The sequence below is a fragment of the Pithys albifrons genome, chromosome 4 (assembly GCF_047495875.1).
Source record: "Pithys albifrons albifrons isolate INPA30051 chromosome 4, PitAlb_v1, whole genome shotgun sequence".
In the NCBI taxonomy this organism is placed as follows: domain Eukaryota; kingdom Metazoa; phylum Chordata; class Aves; order Passeriformes; family Thamnophilidae; genus Pithys; species Pithys albifrons.
This window is the reverse complement of record NC_092461.1, coordinates 70,647,784-70,663,116: the sequence shown is the minus strand read 5'-3', so window position 1 is coordinate 70,663,116 and position 15,333 is coordinate 70,647,784. Positions and strand designations below refer to the sequence as shown.

At 36.5% G+C, this 15,333-nt stretch overlaps 1 protein-coding gene across 2 annotated transcripts in view; it reads left to right on the top strand.

Annotated features, from left to right (window-relative positions):
- SNTG1 (syntrophin gamma 1) overlaps window positions 1-15,333 on the top strand; it is a 339,484-nt gene that overhangs the window by 193,519 nt on the left and 130,632 nt on the right. For both annotated transcript variants that reach the window (XM_071553118.1, XM_071553119.1), the window contains exons 5-7: window positions 4,931-4,988; window positions 11,135-11,178; window positions 11,269-11,310. In XM_071553118.1, the coding sequence (XP_071409219.1) occupies window positions 4,931-4,988; window positions 11,135-11,178; window positions 11,269-11,310 (144 nt within the window). The remainder of the gene's footprint in view (window positions 1-4,930; window positions 4,989-11,134; window positions 11,179-11,268; window positions 11,311-15,333) is intronic.

The window sequence follows — 15,333 nt, the reverse complement described above, 5'->3', positions numbered from 1 at the left end:
AAGAAATAATGGGTTACAGTGAGGACTTTTGATGTTTGGAGAGGAAATCTACAGAGTCACTAAATTTGATTTTTACTTATGCATTATGATGGGTAATCATTTAGAATTAAAATTGTTGACAATTTCTTGATGACATTATTTAAGTATTATGTACATTTTATGAAGTAAAATATCTTTACAAAATATAAATATTGAATGTGCAATGGTCTTTCTTAAATTAGTGAAACAATATTCTGAAATTTTTAGAGCAAAATATATATTCTCTAAGATTATTTTATTTCATGGATATTTTGATCAAAATTAGTCTAAGTGGTGGAAAGTTTAAGATACAGATGTTCAGGTGTGAATGGACAATCTTTAATTTTTGGAATAACTAACAATCAAGCGATGAACTCCCTTCAAAAAAGTGATTAAATACAAAAGAGATCTCTTTTTAACAAAGGAAACTCCAGCTTACTTGTATGGCATAGATTACATAATGAAAATGATGAGCTGAATTTTATGGCCCAGGTTATACTGTAAATGTGTATAAGGCAGTATGATTTATTACTTCAAAATTATTATTTTTTTTAAAAAGCCAATAATGTGGAACTTTTTTTATTACATTCTCACAAAGAAAGATTAACAAGCAAGAAGCCAACACAATCTAAAATAAATAATTAATATACTCTGTTATTATAATTTTAAGTTTGCTGTAAGAAACCACTTAGAGCTGGAATTTACAGTAATTTATTTTTTAGTTTAGTAAACAAAACTCACTGAAGCGAACTTTTTAGGTATTCCATGAAGTGTCAATGTCAATTCCAAATACTCTGAAAAGTGCCAGTTTTCTGTTTAAAATGTGTCATTCAATATGCTTTCTTTTGAAGATGAATAAAAGTTGGCTACTTTGTTTTGTTTTGTTTTGGAAGATTGCTGAACTTCAATGAAGAATTTGTATTTGTTATTAGTTTTAAATACAAATGTAATTATTTGAAACAGTACCTGAAAGCAAAGGTCTACAATGCACCCTGTCGAGTGAGAAGGATTGAGGCCTCTCCTCCTTGTGTTAGTAATTCTCACAGCCCCATGAACTGTGGTACTTGTCTTACTACAGAAAGATGGGACTTACCTGAGGAGTTATTTTCTGACTGTGGTGTATAACAGAGGATGCAGTTTATCTGATGGGTTAATTACAGCAGTACAGTGATTAATGTCCCTCGCTTTAGAGAACTTGCTTATACTTTGTTATGAATTTGTCTAGATTTGCCATTCAGCTCTAGGGCATTGTGATACCTTTTTTTTTTGGCTAACTTAAATGCTCAGAAATCTCACATGATCAAGACACCTTTAACTTGTCTCTTGACTACATTTTGAAAGTGTCTTGTCCAGCCTCAAGTGTTTTGGGCTCTTGGCATTGTTTTTTTTTTTTTCTGAAGAGCAGAAGGACAAAATGTCAATGTTTCCAAGATAAAGCTATTATGTTTTTTCTGCTTGTCTATGAGGGAAACTCTCTTCCTTTTTCTTACAACCTCAGTGCTCCAACTATATTGATGAAAATCACAGATGCAGCCAACTGCTTAAAAAAAACCTTATGAGATTGACTTTTGCACAAGACCTAAACTTCAGTTCTTTAAAAGTTGCTTATAACCACTCTTTTAAAGTGTCTTGCTGTACTTCATTCTACTGAAGATAATGGTAAAAGTGTGATTGTATTTGAAGCAGAACTGATCGGCTTTACACTCTTTTGAAGGAATTATTTTCTCATTTCTGAAGCCTCTTGATAAACATTTGACTGTGAAGGAATAGCCATGGAGATAGATGAAAAATTTGGTTAGTGTAGTATTTCAGTAATTTATCACATCTCTGACTACTTTGAGATGCAGAGCTTTATCAAAAGATTCTGCTAAGAGTATGACTTCTGAAATAACATAACATTTTTCAATAACTGGAGTATAGTGTTGCAGAAATAGGCAACAAAATTGATAGTTCATTAAACAAATGAAGGTTTGATGTTCTAGTCTGGTTACCAGGACTCAGTATAGTGCCATTTTCCTGCCTCTGTTTTGATCATTCATTCTAAATTATTAAGAGTGTCACAGATCTGCTGAGATTTGTTTTTACTTTTCCATGTGACTTGGTTAAAAAATCAGTGGCCATAGACCTTAAAGCTATTTTTATTAGTGAAAATGTCACCTTTTAGTATGAAGTAAAAACATACCATCCATTGTCAAACTCTAATGACTGTAAAGTCCAACAATTGGTCCAATTTTTTATAAACCCTTTCTGCTCAGGAAAAAAAAAAAAGGTGATTTTCTAATTATACTTAAGCGCCAGACAAAAAAACCCCAGCCTTTGTCAATAAAAGTTACTAGTTTCATTTGCTGTATTTTTCATATGATAAAAACTTCTGAAAAAAAACCTTACACATAAGACACTGGGGTAAGAAAAAGTCTTTAGGAGTGTATCATGTGACACTTTGAAAGGAGGTGTGAGTGACCTCTTACCAGTAGTGGCCAACATCCAGGACAGTGAGCTTCAAAGAGCTGCCAGTGATTAGAGCTTCCTCTGCCTTTTTTTAGCAGGTCCACCTCTACAGGTGAGCAGCTACCATTATTCCAGCCATATCCTTTCCTGATTAAGGAAAAAATTATAAAGAAAATTTGTGTGAGAAAGATCGATGTTAGATTCTGGTAAAAGTCTGAGCCATTAAGTCTTCAAGACCATTACTTGTATTTTTGTCCCTCCTCTGGTCTGAGATTATAACTACATGTCCATACCAAAGGGAGGGAAAATTCAGAGTAATGGAAAAGCCACCTCTGTTCCCAGAAGTTTCTTCAGAGGAATATCTCTCCTGAGTCTACAAAACCAGAATTTAGACATGCATACATGTTTTCCTACTCAGGACAGAGGAGAATGGAGAATGTAGGGGGCAAGACTGCAGTGTCAATATGAAGTAGTATTCAAAAAGATGTTGGCAGAGTATATAACCTATCTTGTTATGAACTGCTAACAGTGACTAGGTATAGATAGGTGGTTAGCAATTTTCTATTTCCTATTTTGATTTTTTTGTTTCTTAGAATAACAGGCAATACATCCTATGACTAATTTAAAAAGAAGCCTTCATATTGGTCAGACTGGGTTGCAGTGAGATGAGAGAATTTGCTTCAGTAGAACATTACTAAAAGCTTCTTCAAATCTGCCATGTAAATGGATTTAGGTACAAGTAATAAAATGAGAGAGAAACAATCATGTTGTGTGCATTGCAGACTGGCTTAGTAATAACAGTAATTTCCCTCTTTACTGGAAAGATGAATCTACAAAGGGAGGTCGTTTTAGTGAGAAAAAAGGACCTGTGTTAGCTGTGCTGAGCTTTAAACCCTACAATTCTTTGCTGGCCTTTAAATATCCTGTACAGTGCAACATGTGTGTAACACTGGAAGCTTAGGTGGAGAATGACACAATTATTTCTCTGAAAAGTTTGGAAGAAATTAAATGTGCATGTGACTTAAAAATGTAGCATGCATAGGTTAAGTCTTACAAATTTAGTAAGCTTGAGCTGATTATCTTCAACAAAGCAAACTTTTACTGTTCTGTTCCTCTGGTGGAAGATATTCAACAAGTTATATAACTGCAATTTAATTAATCTGAATACATGTCTCAGCCTGACTAAAAAGAAGGTACCCTGTGGTCTTTGTGGAGTGAATACTCTGTGCTACAAATATGGATATGTTCTGTGCTTGTCTACACTCATCTCAAGCAATGCCAGTAGAACTTTTCCTGTAGATGCATAATTGTTTTAATATTACTGAGATCTTTATTAATTCTGTGTTTCTAAGACCATTTGCATTTATAGCCACTAGCAGAAAAAACATTAATCCCATTTAAAATGCTGCCGTTTCACAGGAGCTTAATCTTTATTCCATGATAGCAACAGGAGTTCAGCACTTGAGTCTGTTCACTTTCAAACAATTGGCTGTTATATGAAGACAGGATATGTGCTGTTCCTTAGACCATCAAAATACCCATGTCAGTCTTTTCCACACCTGAACATTTGATGCCTGAACATAAGAAAGCCATTGTTTCCAAAGTAAAATTAGCTACTGAAGAGTAAGGAAACCCTTAACCAGGATCCCTAAGCAAAATAACACTGTTGTTTCTGATGATTTGAATTTATAGAGATTGCATTCAGGTTTATACTTTGATACTCTCTGCAGAGGAAAAACTATTTGTGTCCCTGTGTATATTTGACTTTCCTTCCTTTGAATTTGCTTTTTATTTATGATTTACTTTTATTACTTTATTCTTAAGAACCATAAATGTTTCCAGACCCAACAGGATAAACTGAATGAAGCAACAGTGTTGAATTTTTGCCGAACTATAGAATTATTGTCCAGTTTTCCTTTATTTCTCCACATTTAGTGAACACCTACTGTTCCCTCTCTTAATGTTTCTTCGTTACTTATGCCACTGCTTTCCTCACTCTTTGTGCTTATGTGACAGAGACAGAACCAAATAAAGGCTGCTTTTGAGATGAAAAATCTAAGCCTTCTTTCTTGCACTTTGTTTACCTGTTTCTTGCCAGCATGAAAACTAAGTGGTCACAGCATGGTTGCCATTGTAGGGGGATGGCCATTCTGCTCTGGCAGAACACGATTTCATACATTAAGCTCTCAAGAATTCAGATAAACTGATGTTATTTTTCATCAAGTCTTGCAGAGTTTGCATTCACTTCCTCAGTTAATGATGGCAACTGAAAATGTCTTTATGATAGGCAATAAGGAATTAATCACAATCAAATATTCCTTAAAAAAACAACAAAAAAAGGAAATGCAGAATAAGATTTTTCTCAATCTCTCTAAAAACTACATTTAGAGAAAATGTAAAGTATAATTTTAAGCAAAAAGACAATTTTAGTGACTGATGAGATTGTCATTTATTCTATTTTCAGGGTGGAGCAGAACATAATATTCCAGTCGTCATTTCTAAGATTTCCAAAGAACAAAGAGGTGAGTATCAGCTTAGTACAGTCTGTTTTGATGTACCCCTTCAAGCAAGGTATATTAAATTTTGAGATTCTTCAGTCAGGATTAAACAAATGCTGTTGTTGTACCCTTTCTCTCCCATGTCTTTAGGATCTCTCTCTTCCTCAGAATCTTTCTCTGGAAAAGTACAGAATTAATGTTTGTATTTGTAAAGTGTTCAACATTTTTTAAAAGCAAACTACTTCTGATAAAGCATTTTAAGGAGAGAAATGAGGGTATTTAGAGAATGAAGGTGTTTAGCAAATTTAGCAAAAAGTAATGATTTTGTGACTTTTAATTCCCAAAAGTTATTTTCAGGAAGCTGCATCAGCTTGAATGTTTGGCTATTAAATCATGGTAGCATAAGAGGAGAATGCATGACTTTTTAACCTGGTTAGTAGGGTAGTATTGAGATAGGGGTGTAGGGGTGGCTAATGGCAAAACCTTGATAATACTTCTGTGGTATTTCAGCAATAAAAATAACTTTGAGCTGTGTAAGCATTTGCAACAACTCATATTAGCAAAACTGGTACTGCATGAAATCTTAACCGTACTTATTTTTTATACAAACAGAACTGGTGCTAAATCTCTGTATTGTTTTTAATAGGCAAAGTTTTGAAATTCTTGGAATGGTATATGGGTTAGAAACATGGGTAATAGTTAAACAGCTCAAGTTTTACACAGTTACAAGAGAGGAAGGTTGTTAATCAGCACTAATATCTCTGTTATTTTTGTGTGTGTTTGTGTAAGGCCAGAAATGTAAATTCAAAAGCATTTCCCTCCATCTGTAATGCACAAATCCAAGAATGATGCTTCCCCACAATTTAACTATTCCAGCTTAAAAAATGTCTCATCTTCACCCACACAGATAAAGAGAGACATAGAAAATCAGTGTATTGAGAACTGAAAGCCAACTTTGAAAGGCAAGTGTGAAAGTTGTACATAGGGAGACTGTGGAGTAGCATGGAATGAGTCTCTAAGGATGGCAGTAAGGGTAACTTTATGAAGTTGTAGTTGTGACTACATTCTTTTCAGTATGCATATAGGTAGATACATACATAAAATGTGGCAATTATTACCTATGCTAGCTATTAAAATGCTATTAAACACTGCAGGAAAAATAAGAAAGATAGACTTAAGTTTACTTGAGCACACAGAAGTGCACAGTTTTATTTTTGTCATTACTTTTTTGCTGCAGTGGCTAATACATTGCTTCTAGCCTCAGAACCTACCTGAAATGTAACCTTCATTACTCCTTTCAATAAAAATACTGCTGATTTTTAGAGAGCTAGATTTGAGGGATATCTCTTGTGTAGGAGACTGTTGTGATGTGGACACTGTCATGCCATAAGCCTGTACTAGGGAACTTTGAAATAAAAAATGCTGTTTGACCCAAAGCCTGTACATGAAAACCTTGAAGGTTTGGTTCTGCCCTCCTCCCAATTACTTTAAGCTCTTTCATTGGACTTCTAAACAAGAATCTGACATTTGATGCAATCTGTAAAACCATTGCTGCACATAGGCTGCTTAAGCTAACACATTAGGCTGTACATGAAGTGTTAGCAAATACAGGTTCAGTGTCTGAAGAGGAATATTGAGGTATGTATTTATTAAAAAAATAAGAAAATAAATCCGAATGTCTATCCTACAATAATTTGAGCATCCTTTGTTACATATAGCTAATAGCACCACCCCTTCAAACACAGAATTGAGTATCATAATTTTTGTCAATATTGGCTCCAGTTTTACAACTCAGAGTCACAGAATATGCCAAGTTGGAAGAGACCCACAAGGATCCTTGCCTCCAACTCTTAGCCTTGCACAAGACCATCCCTGAGTCACACCATGTGCCCGACAATCTTGTCTAAACACTACTTGAACTGTGTCAGGCTTGATGCTGTGACTGCTTCTCTGGAGAGCCTGTTCAACATCCAACTACCCTCTGGATGAAGACCCTCTTTCTAATATTGAACCTAAGCCTCCCCTGACACAACTTCAGGCTGTTCGCTTGGGTTTTGTCACTGGTCACCAGAGAATGAAGAGGTCAGTGTCTACCCCTCTTCTTCCTTTCACAAGGAAGCTGTAGATTACGAGTTCTCTCCTCAGCCTTCTCTTCTCCAGGCTGAACAGACCAAGTGACCTCAGCCGCTCCTGGTACGACTTCCCCTCAAGGCCCTTCACCACCTCTGCAGCTTGTCTTTGGATGCTGTTTAATAGCTTTATATCTTTCTTAGATCGTGGTGCCCAAAACTGCACACAGTATCCAAGGTGAGGCCGCCCCAGTGCAGAGCAGAGCAGGACAATCACCTCCCTTGACCAGCTGGCAGTGCTGTGCTTGATGCTCCCCCCGGACCTGATTGGGTCTCCTGGCTGCCAAGGCTCTGCTGACTCATATTCAGCATGCTGTCGACCAGGACCCCCAAGTCCCTTTCCTCATCACTGCTTTCCAGCATCTCATTCCACAGTCTGTCCATGTATCTGGGGTTGCTGCATTCCAGTGTGTGGAATCTGACACTTTCCCTTGTTGAATGTCATATGGTTAGTGATTGCCCAGTCCTCTGATTTATTAAGATCTCTGTGCAGGGCCTCTGAATTGGAGGAAGTCAGCAGCTCCTCCCAATTTTGTGTCATCTACAGACTTGCTGAGAATCCCTTCTAGTCCTGTGTCCAAGTACTATATGAAGATACTGAAGAGCACAAGGCCTGAGAAGGAGCCTTGTGGAGCTCCACTATTGACAGGTCACCATCTGATGTTACCCCATTCAATATTACCATCTGTTCTTGATCTGTGAGCTAATTGTTCACCTGCCGCATGATGTGTTTATCTGGACATTTTGTCCAGAAGGATATGGTGAGAGACAGTATTGAAAGCTTTACTGAAATCCAAAAAGATGACATCAACTGGCTTCCTTTGATCAGCTAGGTGGGCTACCTTGTCACAGAAGGAAACCAGATTGCATAAGCCGGACTTTCCCCTCATGAATCTGTGCTGGCTGTGACTGATGACTGCAATGTCTTTCAAGTGGTTTTCAATACTTCCCAGAATAATCTTCTCCATAACTTTACCAGGCACTGAAGTGAGACTGACAGACCTGTAGTTTCCAGGGTCCACCTTTTTGCCCTTCTTGAAAACTGGGACAATGTTTGCCACCTTCCAGTCAGCTGGGTCCTCTCCAGAATCCCAAGACCACTCAAAAATCACTGAGACAGGTTTTGTAATGACATCAGCTATCTCTTTGAGGATTCTTGGATGAATCCCATCAGGTCTCATAGATTTGTAGGAATACAGCTGAAGCAGTAGATCTGTTAAAATCTACCCCAGGTGGGGAGAGTGACCTAGGTTCTTGTTAATAAGTCGCTTGGGGGGGATTAGAGTGAAACAACACTGAATAATCCATGTATGTAGGATTTATTTTAGAACAATTTTGTTTCAAAGGTAAACAGGTATGTTGCCATTTTGGGTGTGATCTATAGTAATACAGCAATATTAAAGCATAAAAATCACACTTGAGAAAATGTATAAGGGAGAGAAAGAGAAAGGGCAACGGTGCTAAGATATATAAAGTCACTACCCACTGGATCCAGCGATGAAACTTGATAGTTTCAGCTTCCGTGTCTGTTGGTTAAAGTGATGGTTGCAGTCCTATGAAAGTTATGGTCCCCTCCAAAAAAACTGAAAGACTTCATGAGTTACTATACACTTCAAGCTCAGATAGGAATGCCTTATACCTCCCCTGGGGTAGGGAGTTTTACAATGGATAGTGTCAAAGGACATGCCACAAGTCTCTGAGATCTCCTAAGACGTTATAGCTGCCTATTATGTCAACATTCGTCATGGTCCATCATGGTCCATCACTTGAGATGAACAGCCTAGGATAGATGCAAAATGTCTTTGAGGTTTCCTGGAGGGATTTTTACAGCAGAGTCATCATGTAAGGGAGGACATTGGCATTATAAGAAGGATTATCTCACCTGACAGGATTTGTCTCCTATTAGCCACTTTGCTTATTTCTTATCTGGAAATCCAGTTTGTACCTTCTGCACCCCAGACAGCTGGACAATGGCACCCACTTATCTCACCTGAAGGTCCTTATGCAGTAGGCATATTCAGGTATGGGTAGGCCTTGCTGGATGAGCAGCTGTTTCTTTTCAGTGTGTTACAGTGGACAAAAGTCTTTTGGTGATCTTACAATATTTAAGCCATTAATTCTTTCAGTCTCTGACAAGATCGTGCACAATTTCAGAGTCAGCTGGGATCATTCTCAAAGCCATAGTCCTCCAGCTCAGGGCACTGAGACTCCCTTTATTGATCATCCATGTTGAAGACGGAGGCAAAGGAAATGTTAAACACCTCAGTCTTGTCTCTGCCACTGTTTGTAAGGTGACCATCTTCATGCTGTAATGGGCCGATGATATTTTATACTGCCTATTGCCATTAATAAATTTGAAAAAAATTTTATTGTCCCCCACATTTCTGGCCAGCTTCAACTCCAGCTGAGATCTGGCCATATGAATTTTCTCCCTACAGTGGCAAGCAGCATCTCTGAATTCTTCCCATGTCACTTGACCTTGCTTGCACTTGGCATACATCTTCCTTTTTGCCTCTTTTCCAGTAGAAGATCCCTGCTTAGCCAAGCTGGCCTTCTGCCTCACCTGCTTGCCTTCTGACATTTGGGAGTTGCCTGTTCCTTTGCCCTTAGGAGGTGATGTTTGAAAAGTGACCAGTGCTGATGGACCCCAGCAACTGCAAAAACATTTTCCCAGGAGACTTACTTACTAATTGCCTGAAAAGCCTGAAGTCTGCTCTCCTCATGACTATGGTGGAGGTTTCGTGGTCATTTTTTCTTCCTGTCACTGTGGCCAAGATGGCCACCAAACTCCACTTTGCTCATGAGATCCACCCTGTTGACAAGCATCAGATTAGGGAGGACATCTTTCCAGGTCAGCTCCCTTAGGATCTGTTCCATAAAGTTGTCATCCAAGTTGTTTAGGAAGCTTCTGGTCTAGATTGTACCAGCTGTGTCATGCTCCCAAGTTAATTTCTCAAAAGTTGAAGTCCCCCATAAGGACAAGGGCAGTTGGCTAGTATGTGTCCCTTAGTTCTTCAAAGACTTACTTGCCAGCATCATCATCCTGTCTGGGAGGTCTGCAGCAGACTTCAACATTATTTATTTGCCCAGAGGTTCTCAACTGTGCCCTTGCCCTCTGTGAGCTCCATACATTCTAACCCTTCTGTTACATGCAGTGCTACCCCTCAACCTTTACTGCCCTCATGGAAATAAGTAAAGTTTTTTGGATCAAACCCAGTTGTGGTCTTTTCCAGACAGTATCTTCTGGGATGATATGGAATGCTATGGGTGAATAATCAAATGTAATCTGTTAACATTCTGATGTTAGAGATTATTAATTTCTTTATAGACACTTCATCTTTGTTCTATTTCTGGTGTGCTTACAAAGTATATTTGAATCAGATAGCTCTGAAACACAACACAATATTCAAAAAGTGCAAGTGAAGAATTAGATTTTTTTAACTGTGATACTGCTTTGTTTTAACAATCAAATTCAGTTTGGCTAGTAATTTTGCACAATATACTGGTTTTCAGCTCCTCGGCATATTAAGTGTTACTAAATATGAATACTCCATGTTATTTATCAGAGTTGATCAAAAATGAATCCAAAGGATCTTACATCTTTGGTAATAGTTTACATGTTAAATTAGTCATCCATAAATAGCTCTGGAGTACCACTTTGCTTTTTTCTCGGTTTGTAAGAAATGATCTCTCACAGGCAAATAAGACCTAGTCCTGCAGTCACTTTCTATTCAGAAAAGTATACCATACCACACCATAATGGCCTGAAAAGTCCTAGTGATTTGTGGATGATGTTTTATAGTGTTGTACTTGAGCTGGATAGACTCTCTTATTGTAACACTGAAATACTAGTATTTAAAAAAAGGTTTGAAAAAGAAAAGCCAAATAATTTATTTGGAAGTTTTATGTTGGGTTTTTATTAGGTTTTTTGTTTAAGTTTTAAAAGGTTATATAAAAACATTAAGTTAAATTAGAATTCATGTACACAAAATGTAGGATGTTTTGTACAAAATGAGTGAAAAATATGCTTTCTGTTTTCAGCTGAACTTTCAGGTTTACTCTTTATAGGAGATGCAATTCTACAGGTGAGTACAGTGTATTTTTCTAGAAAAGTGAAATGAAATCTATACTTATGAAATGTAGAGTAAGTCTTCTCTTTATCTTTTTAATAACAGATTAATGGAATTAATGTGAGAAAATGCAGGCATGAAGAAGTGGTGAGCTTTTCTGTTTTTCAGTCTACTTTTTGTCATTTGTATTTACTGAGTTGATAGTGTACCCTGATAGCAATGCAGTGGCATCACTTGTATTATTGTTACTTCTAAACAGATATGACTGTACCTTCTAACATGACAAACAACAAAGTTCTTAGTGCAATATTCCTAATTTTGTGTACTTACTCTTCTCAGATAGGCTTTTCTATCTTAAATGTCATTGCCTTATTACAAAGATTTGAGTTGTACGTTATCCAGCATTTCTTTTGGCTTATAGCTGTCAAATTTTAGCAGCGCTACACCTTTCTGGCTGTGCGAGGTCATTTTAATTTCAACAGCTGTAATTGCACTGTGTTGGAGATTTGTTGTTTGGTTGGTTTTAATCCTGAAGAATGAAACAAAACTACTCATCTGCCTTTCCTGCTCTGGCTGTTATGAGGGATGTTGTCCTCCTTCAGTTAAACTGTTTTCAGTAGAGGTTTAAAATAACAGTATATTGAGGAGATTTCTTCTGGAGAAGCCATATGTATTTGGGGGGTCTGTAGTAGGCTAGTTCCATTGGTAAGTCACACATAGTAAACATATCATGTACTTCTGTTATATTTGACTTTTTGACTCTTGCTAAGCACTTTTAGAAGGAGGAAAGCTTTTTATTTCAGAAAATAATGCCAAAAAGTAGAAGATTACCACAGAATTTTTATCTACTTTTAAGATAATGTAGTAATGTTATATTTGAAAGGTTATCTTTCTAAAGCTTGCTTTGCCAATTCAAACATGCTCTGTGTTTCAGAGAGCATTCTGCTACATGCCAGATCATTGAACATTTGCTGTTCAGATACAGAAAGCAAGAGGTAACAAAGATGAAGTTCTGATGAACTGAAAGATTAGATCACTGCACTATTCTTGTGTGCTATTGCACACCTATTTATTTTCTGAAATCTGTGCTGCAAACTGTGCTTCTTTCTTTAGAGACTTTATCATACCCCCTCTGTATATATTAGCTAATATCATATTTATATTACTTTTAAGTTTTGCCTGTGCAATACTGATTAGATTTTAAATAAATTTACTGCAGCTGGTTTTCCTTAATATGCATTAATATGGCAAATACCTCAATGGGATTTAAATAGGCTCTTGAAATTATAAGACATGAGAAAAATATATAACTAAAAGTCTAGACTACAACACTCAAATGCATATTCAAAACTTCTAAGGGCGCCATGATTTTATTTTCTGCTTTCTGAAACAATCTCTTAACAATGAAAATTCTTGATGAATCCTCTTGGGTCTCTTCCAACTCAGCATATTCTGTGATTCTGTGATAAATGTGTTGGGTATTTATCATAAGGTTTAAACACGTTCATGGAAAGAAAAGAGATTTTGGAAAAGTAAAAGGGGATATTGACATAGTTAAATTTTGATATATACCTTATTTATGCAACATAATCTGCTTCTCAAACTCCTGTGGATAATTCTCTATGAATTAAAAAAGGGTATTTTACCAGTTTTGAAAGTGTATTTATGTATTTGCAAGTGGTTTATAAGTTTAAGAAGGAGATAAATTTTAAATTAAAGCCCTATTCTAACCTAGAATAATTTTAATAAATAATAGTAAGTATTGAGCAATATTTAATAGGATAAAATTTCCATATGACATTTTATAAACTAAAATATGCATAGAAGTTATAAATGCATAATATAAATTTAAAAAAAAACAAAGTAAATGAACTCTGATAATATATTTTTTTCAGAAATATTCAATGTCATATGCTATATATATGTGGAGTAAATTTGTTGTAGAGCCTGCCATAGCAGTGATATATATGGTTATGCATTGTGCAGTAACCTGTGGGTTTAGGCATAGTCTTTTGTAGAAGGCAGGTGCATCAACTGGTGTGCCAGGAGGAGTTATAGATAGGGTGTTTTTTTCTGCCCTTTGCAGTGTTTTAGCATTTCTGTCTTGAAAGGTCTTTATCAAATACAGGATCTGTACCTCTAAGGACAAGGCAACAGAGGAAGTACAAAGTGTGTGGAGCATACTTGTTCAAAGGAGTCAAGCAGGAGTTGATACTTAGTTTTCAATCCTTATTACATCCATATTACTTTTGAAATGGCTCTGCAAGGCACATGTTCTTGGAGCTTGCTTTCCTTTTGATATTTTTTTCTATAATTAATTCAGGCCTAGGAGGTGCAATATGGATACAAAAAGGATATGTTAGTGTTTGGCTTGTCTGAATGTCTTAGAAAATATTCATTGTAAACCAGCTTGGAATTTTTTTTCACTGTGGAATGCCAAAGATGCACACAGAAAACTCAAACTTTTATCTGCAATGGGCATCCAATGAGTTTTCATTCTTTTCCTAGATGCAAAACTTCTTGCTATTTGTGAAAACTTTTTAAACATATGTCATATCTTCATAGCTCTGCAATGAAAATACCCATGACACAGTCATTGTAGCCAATGGTATTACACTGATGCTTAGTTGGCCCTGGTAATTTACTATGCTTTACTAATAACCATACTATGCATATTAAGTTATTTGAATTACAAAACTAGGTATTTTAGTCAAGTTCATGTCAGGGAGAATCTTTCCCCAATATTTAGTGAACTTAATGCTTGTGGACACTGTTGTCTTTATTGTCTTTCATTACTTTTGATACAGATGATGGATAGATGGACTAATAGACTCTTACAAGACTAGATCTGTAGTCCATTCTTAATGTACCTTAATGGAAACCTTTACATGGTTTCTTTCTGATTTTTTTTTAACCTTAGATGAATCGTTTAATCTTGAGCCTGCCTAGTTTACTGCTTGTAGAAGGTGAAAATATTTTTCGTATCATGAAAGCACATGATTAGTTTCTATCGAAGACTGATTGTCAGCTTGTTGCTTGTTTTGGGTTGTAAAGACTCCCATCTGAGTGTAGCTTCAGTCTTAGTGCTCTCTTGTGGTAAGGTAAATACATGCTCTCTGTGTTGATTTATCAGCATGGGGGGAGGTTGCAGGAAAAAGAAATAATCTAGCAATTCTCTTCAAAAACATCTCTTAGCATCACAGTGGTAGTTTGAGTCCAAAAAATGCAGTATGAACTTGAATGTGGAGGTAAGGAAAGTCCTTTATATCTATTAAATTACATGACTCTGTGCTCTTTCTACTCTGGATTTATTAATTATTCCTTTTCCAGTAGACTTTCCTTTACATTTTACAACAAGGCTTTTTAAAGACTGGAATTTGGTTTATTCAGACTGATTTCAGAGTTTAGGCTTCTGTCTAAGTAATACAATCCAACAATGCATAACTTGTCAATCCATACACCTAGTCTTTTAAGGGTTCCTAATGGTTATGATTATTCTAAATGCTGGAAACTAATTTATTTGTGGTCTGGAAACTAATGTATCTCTAGATTTTACCTCCATTTACAGTCCAAACATATAGATAGGCAAGCACCAACATAAAGCTATTATGTGGACATTTTTCATGGTTCAGGGTCCAGCTGCTACACCATGAACAATGGACAAGATTTTGGGAGAGACGCTCTGCTGTGAACTACTTGCCTTGAGCTACTCCTGAGTGGTTCAGAAGAGGGAGAGTATGAGTCAATTCAGTTGCACTACCAAAACCCCTGTGCTGGATCTAGTGTTCTTACTGTTTCCAGAGTTGTAGTGCACCAAATCATCTCGAGTCCATGAAGAAGGAAGAATTTCTGTCAAATGAAGGCTGTTATGTTTGAGATTATATCTCTGTTCCTAATATTGTGAATAAAGTATCTCAGGTACTTCCAACAACTGTGGTTGCATGTCTGTTTAGATGTTAGCATCTGTTTTCTCTCTTTGGGAATAAAAGGAATTAAATGGTTATGGATATGAAAATTTCTTATTTCTTGTATTTGGGGAAAATTCAGGGAATGTTTCTAATGAAAAATGATAGCCTGTATGTGTCAGTTAGTGTGGCATTCTGGCTTTCCTTGAAAAGTAACCGGAACAGCTCAATGATGTAGTGGTTGGAGGCCGCCTGGGGCATAGTG